At 46.5% G+C, this 17,081-nt stretch overlaps 1 protein-coding gene across 3 annotated transcripts; it reads left to right on the top strand.

The window, feature by feature from the left end:
• The first annotated feature begins 2,350 nt into the window (after window positions 1-2,350).
• Window positions 2,351-16,989, top strand: slc4a1a (solute carrier family 4 member 1a (Diego blood group)). Of its 3 annotated transcripts, none has more exons than XM_079745637.1 (21): window positions 2,351-2,400; window positions 3,451-3,509; window positions 3,760-3,815; window positions 4,269-4,369; window positions 4,645-4,691; window positions 4,908-5,073; window positions 5,409-5,544; window positions 5,947-6,025; window positions 6,121-6,163; window positions 6,442-6,626; window positions 7,179-7,386; window positions 10,891-11,094; window positions 11,450-11,598; window positions 12,009-12,203; window positions 12,352-12,576; window positions 12,888-12,977; window positions 13,709-13,875; window positions 14,144-14,385; window positions 14,557-14,726; window positions 15,066-15,239; window positions 16,145-16,989. In XM_079745637.1, exons 2-21 carry the CDS (start codon window positions 3,483-3,485, stop codon window positions 16,220-16,222), a joined length of 2,742 nt encoding a protein of 913 aa, XP_079601763.1. In that variant the 5' UTR covers window positions 2,351-2,400; window positions 3,451-3,482; the 3' UTR covers window positions 16,223-16,989. The 3 variants fall into 3 exon arrangements, with proteins under 3 accessions (XP_079601763.1, XP_079601764.1, XP_079601765.1); XM_079745638.1 differs by having other exon boundaries at window positions 2,381-2,400; window positions 3,454-3,509; XM_079745639.1 differs by lacking the exon at window positions 2,351-2,400 and adding an exon at window positions 3,277-3,338.
• Window positions 16,990-17,081: the final 92 nt, after the last annotated feature.

Here is a 17,081-nt window from a genome sequence, read left to right as displayed (position 1 = left end):
CGCACACACAGTCTGTGGGGACAACGCACACATGAAGTACGTCACACACGTACTTCATGTGTACGGTATGCACACACTGGTGGCATGGCAACATTCTGTCGGAGGTTCACGAAGTTCACGTGACTGAGATTACTTTGCACTTATGTTTATGTGAGGGCATCTTTTCTCCACCTGGTTGGTGAATTGGCAGGATGAGACTATTTTATGCAGATGATATTCCCACCAAAAAAAGATACACCAGGGTGCCTTGTGGACTCAAATTGTGCGATAAGCATGTAGGCAATACTGCCACACGCCACTTAGCCGGCTCTACCGGGCTCTTTTGGCATCAGCATAAGGGTTAGAAATGTGGAATGTGTGGTTTAAGCAGCCTCACCTGGCCCTAGTCAGACTGATTGGGCTCTGGGGCTGGGTGTGTCTGCACACCTGTTGTGCATTGAGTAATCAATGTGCAACTGAGAGACAACAATACAGCGCTACCGATACAGTAAGGATGTTCATAGAACCAAGTGCCGAGCACTAACAATCGCCAGGTTATCCCATTCCCTATATACAACAAAGATAGCTAGGATAAGATGATACATGATGCTAAGTGCTACTTTTAAGTGCAAGGCTGTTCAACATACAGTAAGTGGGCACATTAAGTGCCGGGACGTGCAAACATACAATATGTGCGTAATTGGAGGATGGGGGTTAGCTATGCAGAGTCCAGGTGAACTCAGGTGGCTCTTGCGGAAGCTGGTGAGCGACTCTGCAGCCCTGACAGCAGGGCGCTCGTTCAGCCGGGGTTGTGACTTTGTTGTGCGACCTGTGCTTGCTCTTAGCGATGGCGGTAGCAGGCGTCCAGCTGAGGTAGTTTAGCGGAGTGCTCGAGCTGGTGTGTGTGGTTTGACTTAACGCTTGGTCGGTAGGCAAGGGCAGTTCCATTGACCACCTTGTTGGCAAGTAGACCAGTAGGCCAGTACCGTTGTCTTGAATCAAATACGAGCTACTACAGGGAGGCAGTGGAGTTCCCGGAAAAGGGGGGGGGGTCAAATTTTGGTAGGCCGAACACGAACCTCTACAATGAACCAGTTTTGACATCACCATCCTGCGTCCTCAGTCTGAAGAAGCCCAATAAAGTCCTAGGTTTCTTTATTTGTTTTTTATTTACCACCGTTTCCACCACAGTGCGACGGAGCCCAGCGGTATACGGGGCAGGGCTGCACTGGGACCGCCACAGGCAACCTTCAGCGGCTAGCAGCCCCACGGAGGGACCAGCCCGCCTCTGCCAGCCACCACCACCACCCAGGCCCCAATGCTCCAGGACGGAGATGGGGAAAGGGACTTGTCTCCCTTGGAGAGGCTGGCCCTTTCAAGGGCTTTTTCTGGCCCTCTGAGGAGCTACCAGCGTAGCCCAGCTGAACTTCAACCTCAACCCAGCCCGTCCAGACAACCCTGCCACCGCCGCCATGTCCAGCGACACCTCCACCAGTCAAGGCAGCAACCCAGGCCTCTTGGCTCCAGGATGGAGGGGGAAGGAGGACACCCTCAAGGTTCGGGACAATGGGGATTGTTTCAGGTATGGTAACCCTGGAAAGAGTCTGTTGGTTAAGAGGGACCCAATAGCTCTGGTCCAGTTATGATCCTCTATGCCAACATTGTCCCATTGGAACAGTGTTGTTGCACCTTGCTAAGAAGTTACATGTCCTTCTTAGAGGGCTGCAGTGGGCCAAATAAATCGAGTGAAACCGACAAACTCAAACCCATCTCACTCTCAAGAATGTCAACTACAGTCCCCTAGTGATAAATGTGTGGTTTTGCACCAGAGCCATCGGTTTAGACTTGAAGAGAATCTCCAACAACACAGTATATGATGTCACTTGCAGAAGAGGCAGGCCAGCACCAATGAGCTCGAAAACAGAAAAAAACAAAACGAAATGAACTTTATGTCACCATCAACACTTTCTTAACTTGATCAAGGGACATCCCCCCCCCCCATCTCCCCATCACGAGGGGAATCCCCGACACGTAAACAAGATGACACTCTTGGACCAGATACCCCCTCCTCCAAGGTTGGTTCTTCTGCCCCCTCTCCAGGCCCCTGGCCCCAGGACCCCTGGCCCCCAGGGTCCGCAGGGTGTATGGGGGAATACCCCTGCCTCAAGGTGCCCCCGGCTGATAGAGCCGCCCTGGGTGTCACACTGGGCTTCTTATCTCGCCCCATCCTCCTGCATCGCTAGGCAACCACAGCTCTTCAGGGTGGGGCCCCCCTGAGCTGTGCTCACGTAGTAGGGTGTGGGTGTTCCCCCCCCCCCCCCCCCCCCCCCCTTGCGGTGGTCTTGGCTGGGTAGTGCATCGACCAGGGGCCCCGGATCACTCGCGGTGTGTGTTGGCGCTTGGAGCACGGTGGACGACCCGGTAAGTTGTGCCTGATTACCTGCGACCAGGTGAGGGTGGGGCCTAACTCTGACCCTACGGGACGGGGCTGGAGGGAAGGGCAGGAGGTGGAGGTGGGAATAGGTAGATGGGGGACATTTTTGTGAATAGTGGGTACACCGTAACAAGGGGAAAGTTTGGGTTGCATGTGTGTGGGCTAAGGCTAAGGAGTGCAGTTTGAATGTCTGCTTGTTTCACTCTCTGGAACAATAATCCGCTATACGTCGTATTCTGAAACAGAAAAACGTTCTTGTTTCTCTCTTGGGTTCGAGTTGATTAAGTCAATTTCTTCATTTAAAAAACAATGGTTCTACCGACAGAAATATGAGGACAAATGTAGTTTCTCTTTATCCTTCAGCACTTATATTGGATTTATGCTGTAATGCACCCAGCTTCTTATTTCAGTCATGAAGAACTCCACTGATAGGTACTAGGCAGTAAGGGCCCGTAGTAGTTGTATGTTTCCGCACTTTCAAGTAAAATATTTTTTTTCGGTTAATAGACATTTTTATTCAATATTGATTTTGATATAAATGCATGTAACAAACATGTGATCAACGTCAAAGAGGACCATTCCCTGTTCTGTTGTCGTTTATTCTTAGGGGGCTATTAAGACTCAAGTACTTGTGTAAGAGTCGTAGATTGGTAGATTTGAAGAGTCTTAACAAGGGTGTAGCCCCCAAGATAACCACTTGTAAGGCCTGTACTTGAGCTCAACTGTAGACCACACATGCCAACGGCTGATTCATTATCTCTGTCAGCATTGGTTCAAAAATACATGGACACGACAGAGGGATCTGAAATACACTTAGAAATCAAAATCGATTTTTAATTTCTTATGTCAATGGCTATATTCTATAAATTTACCATTTCCACTCACACAAACGTGTATTCATAAAACCAAATTCAACGTTGAAGAGGTAATATAACATCATTTTAAGTAGTTTACGTGGATAACTTCGACTCGACATTAACGGTACGATTGTTAGTCGTAATAAAATTCTTGTCCCAATAATTCTTTACTTTTTTCAGTAGTAGGTGGAGAGTCGATCTGAAAGACAGCGATGGAGAGCAATCTTACTTATGGAGAGGTGGGCTTTACTTCTTACCTTGTCCCTCTGAAGCTAACAGAACAGCTTTCTAATTATCGAAAGCAAATACTTACTAAATGATTCTAATTACTACTTTTAAATTGCTTACTCATATAATTTTATATATATATATAAAATAAAATGAAATTTTGTCTCTGACATTCGACTCTCACTAATATGTCTATCTTATAAAAGCCATGCCTGTCCTACTGTCTTCAATTAAAATGTCCCCTGATTCTCATTCATCCAGGGTACTGACATGTCCTACGAAGATAATGATACAGCCTTCCCCTCTCCAATGAGACTGTGAGTTTATTCTATATGTTTATGTCATTTTGTCATTTTGGTATTTGTTCCAATTGGGGCCATCTGAGGAATCAAATGAGCCAATGAAAACGCACCCCATCCAACGCCTGTCCCGCTCACGTAGTTTGAAGTTCAGCGTTGTCCAGTAGCAGCAAATCGTCCACCCTAACGCCTATCTGGTAAAACTCTGCCCTCTATTGGCGATACGAAGGAATAGCACATGTCAGCGTCATAGTTCTAAGAAACCGTCAAAGGCATTCACTGTCTTTAATACTTAACTTGGCAAATATACTGCCTTCCAGCCTACCCAGGCTCCATAGAATTTCTCCTCCAAAATAAAAATGACCGATATATATATACATTTTGTACCTAAAGTGTGGTGAGGCACAGTACCCCTGAATCTATTCAAAATGAAGGGTAGAAATAACCGGCAGCATGTCTGCCCACTCCCAGGGGGAGCTTTGCCCCGGCGCAGAGGATGTGGAACGGGGAGGAGGAGGAGGAGGAGGAGGAGTCTCCAATGGAGGACATCTTCATCTCTCCTGGCTCAGAAGGTAGGCTGGTCCACCTGGTCTGACAACCCAACACTGGCCTCACTGGGCTGATGTTTGACCAAACACTGTCCACTACGGCAAAGCCTTGACATGTGATCTTTTCTTTTACTCTTCTTTCCTTTAATTTCCTTTCCTTCCTTCCTTCCTTCCTTCCTTCCTTCCTTCCTTCCTTCCTTCCTTCCTTCCTTCCTTCCTTCCTTCCTTTCTTTCCATTCCTTCCCCTTACTGACTTTCTATCTTTCTCTAATAATTTATTTCCTTTCCCTTTCATATAGCCTTCCTCAACCTGAACACCAACGCCACAACCAGAGGAGATGCCCAGGTAAACTGAACAGTGTCCTTCTTTCTGTTCCATCACATTGTTGACTAGCCTAGTGGTTGACTACCACAAATCCCAGGCTCACCAACTTAAAGGTGCAGTGTGTAAAAAGGACCCCCTCCCACTTAGTAGGCGGGACTTGCAGTAGGCCCATAGTAGGCTAAGAGAACGGCCTACGGTAGGCCAGCAGCAGGCTCACAGCTCCCCTGGTCCCCGCAGGCCTACGTGGAGCTGAATGAGCTGCAGGGCAGCAGCTGGCAGGAGACGGGCCGCTGGCTGGGCTACGAGGAGAACGTCAACCCGGCCACCGGCGTCTGGAGCTCCGCCCACGTCTCCTACCTCACCTTCAAGAGCCTGATCCAGCTCCGCAAGACCATGAGCACAGGTCTCACAACCCGCTCGCTCACTCACTCACTCACTCACTCACTCACTCACTCACTCACTCACTCACTCACTCACTCACTCACTCACTCACTCACCCACACTGGACTGAGGGACTGTCGGGGAACCAGGATCCAACTCTGTCATAACAAAGACAGACAGACTGAAGCACAGATAGACAGAGATACTGACGGATGGAAAGATATACAGATGGATAGACTGACGGATAGATAGATTGCTAGAGCGAGATTGACAGACAGAGAGAGAGAGACATACACAATTGGTGTGTCTGTCTAACAGACTGATCGATTTGTTGGCATGTATCCACCCGACCCCCAGGCGCGGTGATCCTGGACCTGGACGCCAGCTCTCTGTCCGCCGTGGCCGAGAGGGCCGTGGACGAGCTACTGAAGAAGAACGAGATCCAGGCCAGCGACCGAGAGTCCGTGCTGAGGTCCCTGCTGATGAGGCGCAGGTAGACGCGGCACGCGATTACAATTAGGGCACTTGGCGGACGCTTTTATCCAAAAAGACTTACATCGGTTTATACACACATTGACACACCGGCGAGGGAGTCAACCGTGCAAGGCGACAGCCAGCTGGTCAGGAGCAGTTAGGGTTAAGTGTCTTGCTCAGGGACACAACCGCACACGGGGATCGAACTAGCAACCTTTCGGCTACAAGACTACTCTACCTCCTGAGCTAAGCCGACCCACTTTCAAAGTGAAAATAAAATATCATTCCACCCTAAAGCACAAAGAAATATAAAGGCTACACACAGTTTACTTAGAGACGCTTAAGGTTATGTTGTATAATAATTTCTGTTGTTTGTTTAGTTTTCTCTTGTTCATGCTTTCCTGTTTTTAACTCCTCATAGCCAAGTAGGAACTGTGTCCGTAGCAGAGGCGCCCCCCTCAGGAGACATCGAGATGACCACCTTCTCCGTACCCAAGAAGGTACCACACCATGATAACATAACCCAGCCTCACCTGGCATCCAAACGTTATTTTAATACCGATCTTACCTGACGCTAAAACCTTCTCTGTTACAGAGAGACACGTCTGACAACATGGAGGCTTCCATTGTCCTCTCCGGTATGTAAAGCACACACACATACACGCTCACGCACGCGCACACACACCCAAGCACTTACCTATGCCAACTTCTGTGGACTTCTATGTCCAAAGACTAATGTGTGTGTGTGTGTGTGTGTGTGTGTGTGTGTGTGTGTGTGTGTGTGTGTGTGTGTGTGTGTGCGTGTGCGCGTGCGTGCGTGCGTGCGTGCGTGCGTGCGCGCGCCTGTATGGGCCGTGTGTGTATATGTGCGCGTGGCCTGTGCTGTGTGTGTCTGCCTGCTGTTGTGTGTGTGCAGGTGTGGTGGACGTGCTGCAGAAGCCAGTGGTGGTCTTCGTGCGGCTCTCCAACTCGGTGGTGATGGACGCGGCCCTGGAGGCCCCGGTGCCCGTGCGCTTCGTCTTCATCCTGGTGGGCCCCAGCGACAGCGGCCTGGACTACCACGAGAGTGGGCGCGCCATGGGCGCCCTGATGGCCGACTGGGTGAGAGAGAGAGAGAGAGAGAGAGAGAGAGAGAGAGAGAGAGAGAGAGAGAGAGAGAGAGAGAGAGAGAGAGAGAGAGAGAGAGAGAGAGAGAGAGAGAGAGAGAGAGAGAGAGAGAGAGAGAGAGAGAGAGAGAGAGAGAGAGAGAGAGCCAACCATCCCACTAAAATGAAATACATGAGGGACTAACATTACTATGAATGATGAATGACTTGAATGATGTCCGAAAATACAACAGTTTATTGAGATTGTTTAACAAAATGTTCAATTCATGCCTGCCACGTTTCGGGTCTCTGGCATAAACCAGCTCATAGGCAATTGACTAAAGGCAAGAAACTAAGAACAATGATACAAAAACACAGAAACAAATATCTACAAACACTATAGGGTTACCTGTGCCTTGAATGCTGGAACCACTAATAACAATGACCAACCTCCAGGTGTGAAATGCCCAACATAATACCAACACACAGAAAAGCAGATAAACTGTACAGTACTGAATATGCATTTATACTACACACTCTAACCTCCTCTCCCTGGCCGTTCTCCCAGGTGTTCAGCCTGGAGGCGTACCTGGCCAAGACTGACCAGGAGCTCACCAATGCCATCGCTGACTTCATGGATTCCAGCATCGTGATCCCGCCCACCGAGATTCAGGACCAGGGGATGCTGGAACCAATCATCACCTTCCAGAAGAAGATGCTGCAGGAGAGGCTCCGCCCAGCCGACACCAGGATTGCCTTCGGAGACCGGGCACTAGGTCAATATGTGTGCACACGAGAAAACCGTGAATACTCTGTGAAAGTCTTCTTTTGTCTTGAATGTATCTGATATTCCGATCAAGAGACTGATTCCGACTGATTTTCTGGAACTCTTTCAACCAGGGTTGTTTTCCAGAAGCAGAGGTTCCTAAACTGTTTCCCCCAGGGTATCTTTCTAGAAGCAGGGGGTCCAAAACAGTTCCACCAAGGGTATTTTTCTGGAAACAGGGGTTCCTAAAGTCTTTCACCCAGGACATTGCTCTGGAAGCAGGGGTTCCTTAACTGTTTCACCCAGGCTATTTTTCTATAAGATGGGTTCCCTAAAGGGTTTCGCCCAGGGTATTTCCTAACAGCAGGTTATCCAAAACTGTTTGACGCATCTGTGAAGGTACTGTGGACGATCCACTTCATATTGTGTGTAGTACAATAAGTAATATATTCTTTTAATAGCCACTTCAAACCACTGTACATTTCACATAAATAATGTATTCCACATTCTGTGGTCTCCAAACATGCTGGTGATCAAATGAAACAAGGCATGAAGACATACATATTTAAAGGATTTTAGTTGCATTGTGGCCATCCATAAACCCACTGACCCCTATGGCGACACACAGTTTGAAAAGGCGGTTTGACTCCCATCTGCAAGGCGATGGGTCTTTTTTAACCTCAATGTCTGCATCCTACCTGTCGGCTCCTTAGTAACGACCTACCTTCTCCTTAGTAACGACCTACCTTCTCCCTAGTAACGACCTACCTTCTCCTTAGTAACGACCTACCTTCTCCTTAGTAACGACCTACCTTCTCCTTAGTAACGCCCTACCTTCTCCTTAGTAACGCCCTACCTTCTCCTTAGTAACGCCCTACCTTCTCTTTAGTAACGACCTACCTTCTCCTTGGTAACGACCTACCTTCTCCTTAGTAACGACCTACCTTCTCCTTAGTAACGACCTACCTTCTCCTTAGTAACAACCTACCTTCTCCTTAGTAACGATCTACCTTCTCCTTAGTAACGCCCTACCTTCTCCTTAGTAACGCCCTACCTTCTCCTTAGTAACTCCCTACCTTCTCTTTAGTAACGACCTACCTTCTCCTTAGTAATGACCTACCTTCTCTTTAGTAACGACCTACCTTCTCCTTAGTAACGACCTACCTTCTCCTTAGTAACGACCAACCTTCTCCTTAGTAACGACCAACCTTCTCCTTAGTAACGACCTACCTTCTCCTTAGTAACGACCTACCTTCTCCTTAGTATCAACCTACCTTCTACTTAGTAACGACCTACTCCTTAGTAACGACCTACCTTCTCCTTAGTAACGACTTACCTTCTCCTTAGTAACGACCTACCTTCTCCTTTGTAACGCCCTACCTTCTCCTTAGTAACGACCTACCTTCTCTTTAGTAACGACCTACCTTCTCTTTAGTAACGACCTACCTTCTCCTTAGTAACAACCTACCTTCTCCTTAGTAATGACTTACCTTCTCCTTAGTAACAACCTACCTTCTCCTTAGTAACGACCTACCTTCTCCTTAGTAACGACCTACCTTTTCTTTAGTAACGACCTACCTTCTCCTTAGTAACGCCCTACCTTCTCCTTAGTAACGACCTACCTTCTCCTTAGTAACGACCTACCTTCTCCTTAGTAACGACCTACCTTCTCCTTAGTAACGCCCTACCTTCTCCTTAGTAACGCCCTACCTTCTCCTTAGTAACGCCCTACCTTCTCTTTAGTAACGACCTACCTTCTCCTTGGTAACGACCTACCTTCTCCTTAGTAACGACCTACCTTCTCCTTAGTAACAACCTACCTTCTCCTTAGTAACGATCTACCTTCTCCTTAGTAACGCCCTACCTTCTCCTTAGTAACTCCCTACCTTCTCTTTAGTAACGACCTACCTTCTCCTTAGTAACGCCCTACCTTCTCCTTAGTAATGACCTACCTTCTCTTTAGTAACGACCTACCTTCTCCTTAGTAACGACCTACCTTCTCCTTAGTAACGACCTACCTTCTCCTTAGTAACGACCTACCTTCTCCTTAGTAACGACCTACCTTCTCCTTAGTAACGACCTACCTTCTCCTTAGTATCGACCTACCTTCTACTTAGTAACGACCTACTCCTTAGTAACGACCTACCTTCTCCTTAGTAACGACTTACCTTCTCCTTAGTAACGACCTACCTTCTCCTTAGTAACGACCTACCTTCTCCTTAGTAACGACTTACCTTCTCCTTAGTAACGACCAACCTCCTTAGTAACGACCTACCTTCTCCTTAGTAACGACCTACCTTCTCCTTAGTAACGACCTACCTTCTCCTTAGTAACGCCCTACCTTCTCCTTAGTAACGACCTACCTTCTCTTTAGTAACGACCTACCTTCTCTTTAGTAACGAGCTACCTTCTCCTTAGTAACGACCTACCTTCTCCTTAGTAACGAGCTACCTTCTCTTTAGTAACGACCTACCTTCTCCTTAGTAACGACCTACCTTCTCTTTAGTAACGACCTACCTTCTCCTTAGTAACGACCTACCTTCTCCTTAGTAATGACCTACCTTCTCCTTAGTAACGACCTACCTTCTCCTTAGTAACTCCCTACCTTTTCTTTAGTAACGACCTAACTTCTCCTTAGTAACGACCTACCTTCTCCTTAGTAACGACCGACCTTCTCCTTAGTAACGACCTACCTTCTCCTTAGTAACGACTTACCTTCTCCTTAGTAACGACCTACCTTCACCTTAGTCACGACCTACCTTCTCCTTAGTAACGACCTACCTTCTCCTTAGTAACGACTTACCTTCTCCTTAGTAACGACCTACCTTCTCCTTAGTAACGACTTACCTTCTCCTTAGTAACGACCTACCTTCTCCTTAGGCACGACCTACCTTCTCCTTAGTCACGACCTACCTTCTCCTTAGTAACGACCTACCTTCTCCTTAGTAACGACTTACCTTCTCCTTAGTAACGACCAACCTTCTCCTTAGTAACGACCTACCTTCTCCTTAGTAACGACCTACCTTCTCCTTAGTAATGACCTACCTTCTCCTTAGTAACTCCCTACCTTTTCTTTAGTAACGACCTACCTTCTCCTTAGTAACGACCGACCTTCTCCTTAGTAACGACCTACCTTCTCCTTAGTAACGACCGACCTTCTCCTTAGTAACGACCTACCTTCTCCTTAGTAACGACCTACCTTCTCCTTAGTAACGACCTACCTTCTCCTTAGTAACGACCTACCTTCTCCTTAGTAACGACCTACCTTCTCCTTAGTAACGACTTACCTTCTCCTTAGTAACGACCTACCTTCTCCTTAGTAACGACCTACCTTCTCCTTAGTAACGACCTACCTTCTCCTTAGTAACGACCTACCTTCTCCTTAGTAACGACCTACCTGCTCTTTAGTAACAAACTACCTGCTCTTTAATAACACCTATCCAACGTCGATGTCTGATCAATGTTTCCTCGATTCGTCTTGCTAACACCTGCTTGGTTTGGTTTCCATGTGTAGCTGAAAAGGCCCCCGAGCCCCCAAGGGAGGACCCTCTGGCCCGCACCGGCGTCCCCTTCGGGGGGATGGTCCGGGACCTGAAGCGGCGCTACCGCCATTACATCAGCGACTACACGGACGCCCTGAACCCCCAGGTCCTCGCCGCCGTCATCTTCATCTACTTCGCCGCCCTGTCCCCGGCCATCACCTTCGGAGGATTGCTGTGTAAGTGTCCCGTCATGTGGGACAGGATCAGGGTATCAGTGTCTAATGAATGACGATTAATGATTAATGATGATGGGTTCGGTTTTCTTTTAATTTGAATGAAATTGGACAAGCTAAAAAGCTGTGAAATAAAAGAAAGCTGTAATGGCCACTTGCCACTCTCAGCGTATTTGATCGTTATGTGTTTTCAACTTTCAGCCTTAAACAACTTGAAAATGTAATTTCTTTCTCCACAATGCCCAAATAATATTCTCTGTAGGTTTGTTTGGTCTGTTAGTTTGAACTTACCGTGTGTGTGTGTGTGTGTGTGTGTGTGTGTGTGTGTGTGTGTGTGTGTGTGTTTTCCCATCACCAGCCGACAAAACTGAAAAGATGATGGGGGTGTCGGAGCTGATGGTGTCCACCAGCCTCCAGGGAATCATCTTCTGTCTCATCGCCGCCCAGCCAGTGCTGGTGGTGGGATTCTCCGGACCACTGCTGGTGTTCGAAGAGGCCTTCTACGCGGTACGTCTTTAACCCAATCACACAACGCAATGGATTCTGTTCTGTGTAGTCACAAGGACAAACCCAACATCAAAAAAAAAAAATTGAGTTAGTTTGTTCGTTCGCTTGATAGCTGGTTAATTCGTTTTTTAGTTTGTTCATTAGCTAGCAAGTAAGTTGTGAGTTAGTGTGTTTTATATTTCGCTAGTTCATTTACTAGCTACCTAGTTACTTAGTTGTTTGTGTTTTTAAATGCCAGTCAAGCATAGGAATGCCTTCCCCAAATCTCTGGCCACTGGAAACCTTTGATCATTGGCACAAGCTCTGGAGAAAAAGAGTGTCCATCTCTGTGGTGCTGAAACTTTCTGCTGGGTCTCAACTCAGGAACATGCATCATCATCATATGTTCCCTCGTTTTTGTTCCACTCCAGTTCTGCAAGTCCCAGGGCATCGAATACATCGTGGGCCGCGTCTGGGTGGGCATGTGGCTGGTGATCATCGTGATCATCATCGTGGCCGTGGAGGGCAGCTTCCTGGTGCGCTTCATTTCCCGCTTCACCCAGGAGATCTTCTCCATCCTCATCTCCCTCATCTTCATCTACGAGACCTTCAGCAAACTCATCAAGGTCCTGTCACCTCATCCTCCTGCATCCATACTGCCAAAGCTTTAGCCGATTGCATCGGTTACCAAGCAGCCATGAAAACACAGGTTTTTGACTCGTCGTGTGCTTCACAAATGCAGTCGCTCACAGTTTCTTCTTCTGGTCATGGCAGATCTTCAAAGCCCACCCTCTGATCCTGAACTACGCCCATCTGAACAGCAGCATTGACAACCCCTTCCACCACGCGGACCTCGAACCCCCTGCTAACAGTAGCATTACCTATGACCCACCAGCCTACCCCAACACGGCTCTGCTGTCCATGTGCCTCATGTTCGGGTGCTTCTTCATCGCCTACTTCCTGCGTGTATTCAAGAATGGCCACTTCCTCCCAGGCCCGGTAAGAACAGCGTTCCGGCTTCTACATGTACCATAGATTGGTGTGAAGGCGTAACATCAGGAATGGTGTAACATTCACTTTAAACGCATAACGATACCTTCAACGTGAATATGATATGATTTTAACATCTGCTGCTTCTGTGTCATCAAGCACAATCAGAATGCTGTCTCATTGTTTTGCTTTGTATTTTTTTGTTTAATATATATTTTTTAACAATATGGCGTAATGGACATGAAGAAATTTAACATTTTATTTATTTATTTTTTTTAACATTCGACAATCGTATATAAGTTTTGCTCTTTATTTTTCAGATCCGTCGTTTGATTGGAGACTTTGGTGTCCCCATCGCTATTTTCGTCATGATCGCAATTGACATCAACATCGATGATGCTTACACCCAGGTAAGCATCAGAAAAATGTATCAGATGTGCAAAATGTCTGCTCATGTATCTTTGTGCAGACAGCAGGAATATTGTATACTTATGATTATAGTAATTACTTGATGATTCATCCATATTGTATATTCCTAGTGTGTATTTAAAACTATGCTAAGTAGTAAAATCTGTGTAAAAAACGGTGTCAACACAGTCCAAAATGTATTTGAAGATAAACACCCCCTACCAATCAGTTCACTGACAGTTTGCTCAAAAATTCCACTATAAAAACATTGTGTCAGTAGGTACCATGTGGCCCTCATAGTAAGGTATCAAATTGAAGCCAAATTAAGCCATTATACCACACGTTAATGCGACCCTACCTAGGGCTGGGCGATTGATCGAATTTTGATCGTGATTTCAATTTTAGCGTCAAACGATCACAAAACTAATATAAACAAGTTTTTGATTTTTTTTCTTTTTTCTTTTCTTCATTAAACGTTTTATAGAAACAACTGGATACATATCTGTGCATTATTTTAGATTTGAACATTTTCTTTTTGACCATTTTGTGTTTTAAGGCAAAGTTCTCAGTTACAATGTGTTTTTTGGGGAGAGACATGCTGAATAAATACATCATGTTTTCAAACTCAAAAATAATCTTTTGAACAATAGTGATTTCAATATTGACCAAAATAATCGTGATTTTTTTTTTCCATAATCGAGCAGCCCTAACCTTACCCCACGGTATCCTGCAGAAACTGGTTGTGCCGAAAGGTGTGCAGGTGACCAACCCAGCGGTCAGAGGCTGGTTCATCAACCCCATGGGGATGTCGAAGAACTTCCCCACCTGGATGATGTGCGCCTGCTGTGTCCCGGCTTTGCTGGTCTTCATCCTCATCTTCCTCGAGTCCCAGATCACCACGTGAGTGACGGGAACGTCTACCTGCTCACCGGCCAGCTTGTGGCGTGGCTCGTCATTTTGCTTTGCCAGTGGCTCCGTAAGAGTCTGGCTTACAGACGGCGTTGTCGTAGACCATCGTTGCATCTGAACAAACAAACAAAGCAAAACAGCCTATAACTGCTCTGTTTAGTGTCAGGATTCCTAATACATTTAGTCCAATACAAAACAATGCACATCTTTTTTTCTCTCTCGCTCTCGCTCTCTCGCTCTCTCTCCGATCTGCCCGTAGCCTCATCGTGAGCAAGCCGGAGCGTAAGATGGTAAAGGGTTCTGGGTTCCACTTGGACCTGCTGATCCTGGTCACCATGGGGGGTATCTCCTCCCTCTTCGGGGTCCCCTGGCTCAGCGCGGCCACGGTGCGCTCGGTCACCCACGCCAACGCCCTCACCGTCATGTCCAAGGGCCCCAAGCCGGAGATCGAGAAGGTGCTGGAGCAGAGGGTCAGTGGCATCCTTGTGGCCATAATGGTTGGTGAGTACCGCAACCCTTACTGCCCTGGCCTCCACGGATTGTAGCAGAGGCAATAAGAGATTTTGGTTGTGAAATGAGTGGTAGTATTTGCAGTTGTAATTGTGGCAACCTTAAAGACGTGCTTCTACTGTCGGTGAGCCTTTATGTGTTCTGTGTGTTCCCCCCCCCCAGGCGTGTCTATTTACATGGAGCCTATTCTGAAGAGGATTCCCATGACGGCCCTGTTTGGCATCTTCCTCTACATGGGTATCACCTCCCTCAGCGGCATTCAGATGTGGGACCGGATCCTCCTGATGATCGTACCCAAGAAATACCATCCTGCAGATGCCTACGCCACCAGAGTACGTCCCGACGTGTACACACGCATGCACACACAGGCACTCACGCGCACACACACACATGCGCACTGGTGAACAACACCAGCTATAATACGTTTATTCACCAAGATAGTGCAATGCCTATCTTTGATTCCATACTTTCAAATGAATATGCAAAAAAGCACATTTTTTTTAGCATCCATCTCAATCTGATCCAACTGTATTTTGTTGTCATTTTACTTATTACACATTGCCTCGTATGGTGGTTTATATATACAGATTCAAAAATACACACTTTGATAACTTCCTGGTATCTTTTAGTTATGAATTCTAAGTCCCGCCCATTCTTCCCTTTGTCCGCAGGTAAAAACCCTGCGCATGCACATGTTCACGCTGATCCAGTTGGTCTGTCTTGGGGTCCTGTGGGCGGTCAAGATGAGCCCCTTCTCACTGGCGCTCCCCTTCGTCCTCATCATGACCATCCCACTGCGCATGTTCATGACTGGCCGAATATTCTCCGCCATGGAGATGAAGTGTGTAAGTATCGCTCAGGGGGAAAACCACTCCGTACAACTTATAATACTAATAATAATTGATTGAATTTATATAGCACTTTTCTAGACACTCGACGCTTTGCAGTGAAGGGGGGGACCTCACTCACCACCACCAGTGTGTAGCACCCACTTGGGTGATGCACGGCAGCCAATCTGTGCCAGAACGCTCACCCCACACCAGCTTGAGGTGGAGAGTGAGGGAATTAATGAGTCAGCCAATTATTCAGGAGGATGATTAGAGCGCCAGATTGAATGAGCCTGGTTGGGCAGTTTCAGCCAGGTCACCGGGGAAACCCCTGCCCCTCTTTGCGATAAGTGCCCTGGGATCTTTTATGACCTCACTGAGACCTATTTAGTAGGGTAGCTCGTAGCAGAGCGCTTTGGTCAAGAAGGGAATTGATTTCCCTTGTTGAGGTGCAAGGCACTAATGAGGGGCAGGTGACAGGTCGGCTGAAAATACCCGGGGATTAGACCCGGCACCTTTTGGGGGGCGGGAGTCGGCCGCCCGACTAACGGTGGAAGCCTTAAGAGACGAGCCAGTGACGACTGAAACGGGGACAACCATGAAGCTAATTACTGGGAACCCATTATGTTTAATTCAATGTGTTATTTCCAGAATAACTCTTGAATCTTTTAGATTCAGGTTTGGTTTGAAGAATGTATTGCCATACCGTAGTCCTGCCAGTTAAAAGGAATTGATTGCAACTTTTATTAACACTAACATTAGAACTGAAAGAAAACGCCTATTATCTGGAGCTTTAAGGAGTATGTGGCTTTTGCTTTTTGCCTCCACTCTGCTTCTTCCGGGTGCGCACAGCCCTGTTTTGTCTGAAAGTGTCTACTGAGGTGTTTAGTTTGTAATGGGATGTGTGTGTGTGTGTGTCACAGCTGGACGCTGACGACGGCAAGGTGACGTTTGAAGAGGAGCCAGGGCAGGATGTGTATAATGAGTCACCGCTACCGTAACTATCGCCAGGAACAACACCGTATCATTTAGACCAAATTCTTTGTTTCAATAATGTCATGTGCCTTGAAAACAATATACAGGGTTTTTTTGTTTTTTTTGCAAAAGAGAAATGGGGACACTGCTTTGATTGTGGACTGCGCACAATTAAATGTGTCACAGTATCGTTAAGTTAATTCAATGCCTTTTTTTAAAAAAAGTAAAGGTTATTATGAATAACCAGCTATTGTATCTTTTAAAAAGTTTCAAAAATGTAACTTAATAATCAGTGATATTGTCATATCTTTATTATAATGTTTAGATTGGGCTGCGCGAATAGTGCTTTACAGAAGAGATCTGATTTATTGCCTCACAATTGTCCCTGTATATATTTTTTCTTAGAGTTGAGTTTATAAGTAATAGTTTTACATATCAAATAGTTTGACTGAATGACTTGTTTTATCCCTTATCACGTCTGTTTGTGTTTAAATAAGCTATACATGTGATTACTGTTACCAATCAGTTGGCATATGGATGACATTTGTATGCAGTAAGATTAAATATCTGACTGCTTGTGAGTTTGAATGTCTTGGCTTATCAAAATGACGTATGTACTTGTTATTGTATTATTGGTGGCTCGAACAGCAGAGGGAGGAACCACCAGAGAGCCTCTATTGATGCCGGGTGTGGATCAAATAAAAATGTAGTTTAGGTCTGTGGTGCTATATGTGTCTGTGTGTCCCTGTACACAAGTTTGAATTCCACTTTAATAAAATGTTATAAACCTGAATGACTTCATTACGTTGTTACTATATAGACCTACGACCTGTTGATGTGCATCGCACCCTCACGCAGTGTTACGTGATGCTGCGCACCGCTCAA

This window comes from Pollachius pollachius (genome assembly GCF_949987615.1).
Source record: "Pollachius pollachius genome assembly, chromosome: 11".
Classification (NCBI taxonomy): Eukaryota; Metazoa; Chordata; class Actinopteri; order Gadiformes; family Gadidae; genus Pollachius; species Pollachius pollachius.
Note: the sequence above shows the minus strand (reverse complement) of the source record. Positions and strands in the feature narration are given on the sequence as shown.

Coding starts and splice junctions, on each gene's coding strand:
- slc4a1a (XM_079745637.1), top strand. CDS start 3,483: ATGGAGAGCAATCTTACTTATGGAGAG. Junction 12,204..12,351: donor CCTTCAGCAAACTCATCAAG/GTCCTGTCACCT, acceptor TGGTCATGGCAG/ATCTTCAAAGCCCACCCTCT. Junction 12,978..13,708: donor TCGATGATGCTTACACCCAG/GTAAGCATCAGA, acceptor GGTATCCTGCAG/AAACTGGTTGTGCCGAAAGG.